At 44.3% G+C, this 9613-nt stretch overlaps 1 protein-coding gene across 4 annotated transcripts in view; it reads left to right on the top strand.

Moving 5' to 3' along the window:
* The first annotated feature begins 1778 nt into the window (after positions 1-1778).
* Positions 1779-9613, top strand: part of RFWD3 (ring finger and WD repeat domain 3) — a 34660-nt gene continuing 26825 nt past the window's right edge. Inside the window, exons 1-2 of one of the 4 annotated variants that reach the window (XM_084906708.1) lie at positions 1779-1914; positions 4988-5666. In XM_084906708.1, the coding sequence (XP_084762834.1) occupies positions 4990-5666 (677 nt within the window). In that variant the 5' untranslated portion in view covers positions 1779-1914; positions 4988-4989. Of the gene's footprint in view, positions 1915-2142; positions 2288-2378; positions 2560-4987; positions 5667-9613 lie in introns of those variants that run through there. The other 3 variants (XM_084906706.1, XM_084906709.1, XM_084906707.1) reach the window with 3 other exon arrangements.

Raw genomic sequence — 9613 nt, 5'->3', positions numbered from 1 at the left:
CCCCCACCCCCCACACCACTTCCCCCACCCAGAATTGTCAGTCCACTCCCTTTTTATGCCTCTGATTCTATTATATTCACCTGTTTATTCTGTTCATCAGGTTTTTTATTCACTTGATTTTATTTTTTAATCTTCAATTTCCTTATTTTTAAAAATATTTTCATTGACTTTTTAGAGAGGAAGAGAGAGAGTTAGAAATATTGATGAGAGAGAAACATCCATCAGCTGCCTCCTGCACACCCCCTACTGGGGATGTACCCACAAATAAGGTACATGCCCTTGACCTGAATCAAACCTGGGACCCTTCAGTCCCCAGGCTGGCACTCTATCTACTGAGCCAAACCAGTTTAGGCTAAACTGTGCAATTTGATAAGTTTTTATGTAGATACTACCACAATCAAGATAGTGAACATATCCATCAAGTACTAAAGTTTTATCATGCTCCTTTATAATCACACCCTTCCACTCCTGATTGATTGGTCACCACGGGACAGTTCTGATTGGACAGGGCAGGTCTTAGGAGCTCCCTCACAGTTGACTAGAAAGACATGAACAAGTAGAGCCTAGTGCTGGAAGCTCTGCTTGGTATTTAGAGCACATGAGAAGCCCCTGCCAGCAAACAGTGGCTCAGCTCTTATTATTTGTAAAATGTGGGCCCTTGGTTGATCATGGGAGTCCATCTCAGCAGATATATTCCTTCTCGTGATTCATATCAAATGAATCTTCTTAGGTTCCACGCGCCAATAGAAAGGTTGGTATTTTCTACCCATAAAGTTTGGAATTTCACTCTTAAAGGGAACACAGCCAACACATTTTTTTCCCCCTAACTATATGTAACTTTTAAAAATTGGAGACAAGACTATATATATTTCTGGCTTTGTTTATTCTCTTCCTCTGAACCTGGCCATTAGGTGGACATGAATGAATATACTTTCAGAACCATCTAACAACATTCTGTAATTTTCACTAAGCAGCCGTTCGTGTTGTACAAACTTCTTTAACCAAGGGAGTAGCCATGCTAAAAGCTCAGTAGCTACAGTAAGGAAAGGGGGAAAGTAAAAATACTAATGCTGGTTTTGCAGGATAAAAATATTGTAATTAATCGTATTGGCCAAGATTTTCAATTATTTATACTCTCCTCTGCTTACCACTTCCACTGAAAATTGGCAGCGGAGTAAATAAAATTCCGGCAATGTGCAGTCTGTGCAAAGGTTTAGATTTTAGCGAGATTTCATCTTTCAGGAAGATGCTTGAAAAATATGAGCTGATAAAGTGATGTGACAACAGTTTAGTAGCAGGCAATTTATTGCAGTGCTTTGGGATTGAAGAGATCATGTTAGCAAATTCGCATGCTCTCTCCAAACCCAAGAGAGAATATATACAAACGGGATGGGGAAGAAGGAGGGTACTTTGAAATTATTAATTACCGGCCTTTGGCTAAAGACAGCTCCTTTACTAAACAGTTAGGGAGAAGCAGCAGGAGCCACCATTTTAATAGTTTCATCTTCTCCACCAAAATGTACTGATAAACTTTTTTTCTTACAACTTTTTTTCCGCCAAAAAGTTCAAATAAAGAGCGGTACGGAGGCTTCCTCTGAACGCGAGGGGGCGGGCCGTAGCTTTTAGCCAATTGTAAGAGGCCTCCTCGCGCGCGGTCCCGCCTCTTCCGTTTGCGAAGGACCAGCCAATGAGAGCGCCGCTCTTTTAGCCAGCGGCGACCAAAGGAAGAAGAATAGAGGGTATTGGTCGGCGGCCGGGGACTACTGCCCAATAGGAACAAGCCGCGCCCGCCATTTAGGCGGGCAGCTTGAGCTGCCGAGAAAGGGAGGTCGGAGTCCGGCGACGTGAATTTCGCCGGAGAAACAAACAAACGGCGGCGGGTTCGCGAGCCCGACTGCGTCTTTCCGGCTGCAGGTGAGGGCGCTTCCTTCTCCCCACTTCTGGCTCCGGAATAACTTCCTACCTTGGCCCCGGGGTGCGGAACTTAGGGACGCCCCCAGTGGAACCCCGCGCCCTGAGAAGGTTCGGCCGTTCTCGGCGGCGCCAACCGTCAGGGCTGAGGCGCCGGAATCCCGCTGGTTTCGGGGTTGCTGAGAGGCCCGCGGTCGGGGTGGGGGCGGGGAAGACAGGAAGTCCGAGCGATCCCGGAAGTTAACCGTGTTCGCAGGCGAGTTCGCTGCAGGCCCGAGTTTACCCAGCCCCGTCTCCCCGGAGCCGACCCTTAAAACTCTTCGTTTGCAAATAATTGTTCTCCGTGTGAGCGCTGGTCAGTTGCATCACTTCCGAGGTGACTGAAGAACCTAATTTTACATTTTATTTAGCTTAACCTCACAGCAACACCTGCGACGTACACACTTTTATTATTGTTATGTTACAGGTGACCTAGTTAGGGGAAACCCGCCTAAGGTCCCCCCCGGTATAGTAGCTTTCCGAGCAAGGATTTGAGCCAAGGTCGGCTTGCGGCCTGACACCCTGGTGCCGCTTCTTATTTTGTTCATTGGGGTGCCGGCTCCTCCGGTCTGTGGTGGACATTGATTGGAATCCGAGTAACAAAGCTTGGTAAGATGAATTGGGGAGGTTAACATTTTAAACTCCCAACGCTGATGGCACAACTAAGTAGAAAATCGAGGTCACAGTTGCTTAAGGCTTGGGGGTGGGGGGACGCAGTAGGACCTTCTTTTGCTCTAGGCCAGAGATTTTCAGCTGGTGTGTGTGTGTGTCAAGGGTTTTTTAAACATGCAGTACCTGACTATTTAATCAGGGGCACTGACTTTTTCCCCCCTCAGATTGTCAAGTTTATTTTTTTAAAAAATATATATATTTTAATGCATTTTATTGATTACTGAGAGGAAGAGAGGAATAGAGAGTCAGAAACATCGATGAGAGAGAAACATCAGCTGCCTCCTGCATACCCCTCACTGGGGATGTGCCCGCAACCAAGGTACATGTCCTTAACCGGGACTCTTCAGTCTGCAGGCCGACGCTCCATCCACTGAGCCAAACCGGTTTCGGCTAAATATATTTTTATTGATTTCAGAAAGGAATGAAGAGGGAGAGACACCAATAATAGAGAATCATTGCTGGCTGCCTCCTGCACGGGAATTGAACCATGGCCTCCTGGTTCATAGGTCAGTGCTCAACTACTGAGCCATGCCGGCATGACTAGATTGTCAAGTTAAAAAAAAAAAAAAAAAAATGACAACAGCCAACACAACACGAGTTGTCTGGTGGGAGTGAATCAAAATTATACCTTTTAGTTTTTTGTCAGGTTGGCAAAAAAAAAAAATACAGCCAGAAACATCGATGAGAGAGAAACATTGATCAGCTCCCTATTGCACACCCCCTACCGGGGATGTGCCCGCAACCAATGTACATGCCCTTGACCGGAATCGAACCTGGGACCTTTCAATCAGCAGACTGACGCTCCACCACTGAGCCAAACCGGTTTCAGCTATGTTGGGGTTCTTAGTTGGAAGAGAGTTTATGATTCCATTTTGACCCAAGGTTTTGCTTTATTTTGTTCTCCACTTTCTGAGTTCTTTCTTTTTGGTACTTCACTTAATCATATATCCTGGCTTGATCTTTTATTTTTATTACTGTCTTAATTGGCTATCTTTTTCTTCTACTTTTTGGAAGAGTTCCACCACTTTATCTTCCATTCTCATTTTGCTTATTATTTTTCATTTCAAGGACTCTTCTGGTTTGTCCTTTTCTCTAGCAATCTTTTTACAAAGAAAGCTCTGTATTGGAAGCTCTGTATGAGTGGCTAACCCTTATCAATCGTGTGATTTTACTGTTAGATATATGGGCAGAGACCCAGTCATTTTCTAACAGTAAAATCCCATTGACTTTTTAGAGAGTGAGAGGGAAGGGGAGAGACGGAGAGAAACACTGATGTGAAAGGGACACATTAATTTGTTGCCTCCCACACGCACCCTGACCAGAGCCACCCCGAATCCTTCAGTGCTAGGAGTGAAAAATATTGATCAACTGCCTCCTGCATGTTCAACCATACTGGCAGGGCAAAGCTGTCCACTCTTGTCCAAACCTTCGTAACCACTAGTTTACCCTCCCATAGTAACTTATAAACTAGTCACCAGGTGTGAAATCTTGCTTCCTGAAAGGCCATCCCTAACACAAGAAGAAACTCTCCAACAAGGCCTTCAGTGACAGTGTCCTGCCCTATCAAACTCATCCATGTTGTCTGCTCTTCCTTACTGTACTCATTACACTGGTCTGTCGGGTTTCTCAAGTGCACCAAATTCCATGCTTGCCAGGGGCCTGTGTACTGATTTTCTAATGAAACTTCCTTGGCTCTTATAGTGCCAACTTCATTTAATCCTTTATTCCTCAGCTCAGTTTTATTCTTTCTGAGAGGCCTTCCCTTACTGTTGTGTCTGAAATGATGTTTTTTGCCTCCGACTCTTAAAACCAAATATCACAATGTCTAATTTTCACATTCTCCCATTTGCTAGAATGTAAACTCTGTTATGCAGTGTCTTGTCTGTGGGGTGTCTACGTAACAATGCTTAATAAATATTTGTTAAATGGAATTAGAAATGGGAAACATAATGAAAAGGATGGCGTAAATAAAGGTTGCTTAGCCTTTTTGGAGAAATTAGGTAATTTCTACTTAGTAATTGAATTAATTTAGTAAATGTCTATATTCAGGTCATGACAGAAAACTGCAAGAGGTATGGGATATTACTTTCAGACCCAGTATTTCAGTCCTCTTATTTCTATTTAAGAAGATCGTACTGTGGTCACATGACTTCATGTTTTCAAAGGATGACCTTGACAACTGGCTGTAAGTGTTATAGAGAAAAAAGTGGATGATTACCAAAACACCTCTGACTACACTAAAATCTTCTCAGTTTTGCCAAGAATGTTTTTAAATAGAATTCTACAAAACTAGATATGATTATATCAACTATATGACATGTTTTAACTATTTTACTAATACCTTTTACAAATATTGCTTCCTCAGTGATGGCTCAAGAAGCAATGGAATATGATGTTCAGATACTGTTAGATCATAATGCTCTAGGACAACTTGCTCCAGCTGAACTTGTCAGCAGCCTGCAGGGACCACCCTTAATGCAGTCTGCTCCTGCCGAAGTGGTCAGCAGCCAAGAGCCACCACGTCTGCTGCAGTCTGCCCCTGCTGAAGTGGTCAGCAGCCAAGGGGAACCACCCCTGCTGCAGCCTGCTCCTGCTGAACGGGTCAACAGCCAAGAGCAACCACATCTGCTGCAGCCTGCCCCTGCTGAACCGGTCAGCAGCCAAGAGCGACCACGTCTGCTGCAGCCTGCTCCTGCTGAACCGGTCAGCAGCCAAGGGGAACCACCCCTGCTGCAGCCTGCTCCACAGGTGTCCATTGACCTGACAGAGGAAGTGGAGCTCTTGGGAGAAGAGAATGTGGAGAACATCAATCCAGGAACTTCAGAGGACCATGGGCAAGGATCTGATGCTAACCCCACCATTCGAGTGGCTTCATTGCGCTCAGTGAGCAACTACATCAATGGGCTACAGAGACTTCATGGCATGCTGGAGCTCTTGAGACCCCCTCCAGACAACAGTGTGGGGCCAGTAAGAACCAGGAGGAGGAGAGGGACTGCTTCACGCAGAGCAAGAACTGGAGGACCTCAGAGGACGGACAATGCCAGGTAAGTAATAATATATGGGCAAAATTCCCAATCTGGTACTTGGGATTCGTACCAGATTGGGAATTTTGAACTTGGGCTCTGGTCATAACCCCAGTATTGCTTAAGATAAGATAGGCATTGTGACTTTTGACAAATCAGGTAACTTTTCTGAATCCCTGTTTTCTCACAGGTCAGATGAAAATAAAAGTGCTTGCTTTATTTACCTAACAAAGTAATTGAGGGGGCATGCTATACTTAATTTTTTTCCTCTCAAAGGAGGGGGAGAGAGACAGAGACAGAGACAGAGACAGAGACAGAGACAGAGAGAGAGAGAGAGAGAGAGAGAGAGAGAGAGAAACATTCATCGGTTGCCTTTCCAATGTGCCCCAACCGGAGATGGAATCTGAAAACCCTTAATGTATCCTGGCCGGGAATTGAACCAGCAACCTTTTAGTGCATAGGACAGCGTTTAACCACTGAGTCACTCTGGTGAGGCAAGGGATAAGTTATACTCAGATGCTTTGAAAACAGATGGTTATTGGCCATGGCTTTTGTAGAGGCTGGCTTTTCTTTAGATCATTTGCATCTTATATAATTCTTAATTTGTAAGTTCACTCCACTCACCCAAGATCCATTGTTTATTGGCACTCTACATAGTGGTGTAGGCTAGATTTAGAGAATCCTTGTGAAAAGGAGAATGAATTAAGAGCTTATCTGACAGAGTGGGAAGCATTCCAGTCTTCCTCATCTGAGACTATGTTGAAGAGTTGAAAATATTTTTTCATACAATCAGTTTGAATTTACCTCGTGAAGGGCTAAGCTGTCAAGTCTTGACAGGATTATTATAAAGAATAATACTTGTCTATGTCTTACCAGTTCTTAATGTCCCCCTGCTTTATTTGAAAGACTTTATTTTATACGTGGTCTTTTAAATATTTTCATGTTTAAAGAGGTAGAATTCATTTTATGGACCCCAAGAATGTTTTGATCAAGGTCTCATAGCTACCACACAGAAGAAGTAGAGCTGGTATTGAACCTGGATTGGACTCATTTTCTACATAGATATAGAAGGAGCTTAATCCTTTTGTCTTAACACTATGAAAATAGTGAGATGGTACTAAAAACAGTGGCTAGGTCATCTATTTTTACAAATGAGGAAGCTGATAAGATAATTTGTGATTTGTCTGAGGTATCTCTGGAATTGGGATTGTGCCTTCGGTTTCAGGATTCAGTGTCCTTTTCCATGGATCCTGCTGATACTGTAGAAGTGCCTGCTATTAATGTGGTTCCAGCCTCTGTAGGGCCTGGTCACTCCTGGATGTGACCCATCAAAGATGGTGGGTGCCTAGTTCTGTGGTAAACAAGAGTTACAAATGCATCCAACTCTGTTATTTTAAGGTGTTATTCCTTCAGATTATGAAGGCAAAAATAAGACTTTACACAGTTGTGTGATAGGTGACAGTACCTTGTAGTGCAGTTTCGGGCCCCTGTTGAAGGGAGTAAATGGGCTGAGAGTTGAGAGTGGTATCCCCAGGGACTGGCTGACTAAGACGCCTCTCACAGTATTCCTCAGCCTTGGTTGTTCGTACAGTCAGTTGAGTGCTCTTGGTCGGGGACACTTGTGTTAACCACCTCACAGAATGACACTTATAAACCAAGTGCCAGTTTACAGAGAGAAATAGTTTCTTAGTGGTTTTTAGAAGATTTTTGAGTAACCTTATAAATGTGGTTTTGAACTCTGTCATCCAGTAGTTTACTTTCCTCCATTTCTTTCATTCTTGACATGTTTCTGTGTCTCCGCATTTTGGCTGCCTTTCTGTGTTGATGGAGTGGCTTTGTGTGGTAGGTGAACTATAGGTGACAGTAGCTCAGCCTCCCCAATCACGTGAGGTGGACACTCTTGGTACACCCCTTTGTGGGCTGAGTGCAAAGTCTTGATGTAGTTAAGCCTTTATTGCTGTTGGTACACTAGGAGGAATTTATCTCCAGGCTAATTTGCTGTGGGGACCTGCTGTGTTTATAATGGAAGAACTGCTGTGCTAGAGACATGCTTATGGTGCAGGACTTGTTTCATTGGGGCTTTGGTGCTCACTGAGTCTGACTCTTGAATGTGTCACTTACGGGTATGAGGAGTTGAAATCTGGTATCTCACACTGACCACTAGGTAGACTGGCTTCTGGATCTCCAATGGGGTGCAGGTTAGCTACTGTCTGAAGCCACCCTGCAGGAGCTACAGGGAGAACTACAGTTTTCTCTTCTTTGCTTGGGATTTGGAGGTTTTGAATCTGTCTGAACCGGATTGCAAGTTTGCTAGGTTAATCTGTGATAGAGAAGGCGATTCATATGCAAAAGCTGCTGCTTGGAGCTTGGGTGGGTTTGTAGGTTGTGCTGGGTAGGGTCTCAGGGCGTCACCAGGTTAGGGTGTGGCAAACAGCAATGGCTGCCAGCCAGCAGTCCCCGCACCTCCGACCGTATCTCCATGCTTCATGCCCCAGCACAACAAGCAATTATTCCTTCGTGCAGCTCTGCAAGCAAGCCACCCTCACTTTCTGACCCGATGGCAGGCAGACCAGTTTCTCCCCATAGGAATTTGGGTCCTGCGCATCTCCCCAGAAACTGGATTTCAGAGTAATCAGGAGCTTGTATCCCTTCACGTTGAAGAAAGCAACACCCGCCACCCACCAGTTCAGATCACGCTCACCTCTGTACCTCAGCTTTTCAGCTTTTGTGCACTGAATGCTTTTTTCTCTTTCCTTCTTGTTGTAGAACTTACACTCAGCCAGCTGTCCCACGGTTCTGGGTGATAAACGTTTTGTCTTTTAGTTGTAGTTTTGAAATTGTGCAAGGCAACAGTTTAGGTGTTTACCTATGCTGCCATCTTGGGTTCTCCCCATCCATTTTTTAATAGAAAGCCCTAGTTAGTCATAAATTTTAGCAATCCTATGAGAAATCAAAAGTTTTCTGCATGAGCAATCTCCAATATTTCTGGGTAATAGTATATCTTAATGTCATAAAAAGTTATTAAAACTTAAACTAGCCCTAACCGGTTTAGCTCAGTGGATAGAGCGTTGGCCTGCAGACTGAAGGGTCCCAGGTTCGATTCCAGTCAAGGGCATGTACCGTACCTTGGTTGTGGGCACATCCCCAGTAGGAGATGTACAGGAGGCAGCTGATTGGTGATTCTCTCTCATCGATGTTTCTAACTCTGTCCCTCTCCCTTCCTTTCTGTAAAAAAATCAATAAAATATATTTTAAAAAATAAAATTAAATAAAACTTAAAGTAGGTCACCTTTCACTAATACTTTGATTGTTAGCTTGGTAGTATGTTTTAAAGTTCAGAACACCCTTTTAGATTTTTAATATCAAATGTCATTAATTCTGGGTGGAGTATGGCTTGCTACCTTGAAAATGAGGAAAACTGAAGTATAAAAGTGGTTATGGTTAAAACTCAGCCAGCCAGAATGAATTGGGATGTTAAATCTGCTCCCAACATTTTGAGTTCTTTTTTGATATGTTGTGTTTTTAATCTTAACCAGATTTTAAGCTTGAGAAGAAAAATAATCCTATATAATAAAAGCCTAATGTGTTAAGTGTCCAGTCATCCAGTTGTCTGTTCAACCATTCAGAGCATCCCTTCCTGGTCCCCATTATGCACTGCTGGGGTCCCTCGGCCTGTCCTGGGTCCTCTCACAATCCAGGACCCCTCAGGTGATGTTAGAGAGCCGGTTTCAGCCCTTTGGCGGAATGACTGGTTGCTAAGATGCAAACTGACCACAAGGGGGCAGATGCTCAAGGCAGGAACTGCCCCCTGGTGGTCAGTGCACTCCCACAGATGGAGTGCCGCTCAGCCAGAAGCTAGGCTCAATGTTCCCTGAGGTCTCCCTGACTGCAAGAGGGCGGGCCAGGCTGAGGGATACCCAAATGCACAAACTTCGTGCACTGGGCCTCTAGTGTCTTAAAATAAGAGC

This window comes from Pipistrellus hanaki, assembly GCF_964339955.1.
Source record: "Pipistrellus hanaki genome assembly, chromosome: 15".
NCBI classification, from domain to species: domain Eukaryota; kingdom Metazoa; phylum Chordata; class Mammalia; order Chiroptera; family Vespertilionidae; genus Pipistrellus; species Pipistrellus hanaki.
The sequence above is the reverse complement of the archived record's forward strand: the minus strand, read 5'-3'. Positions and strand labels throughout refer to the sequence as shown.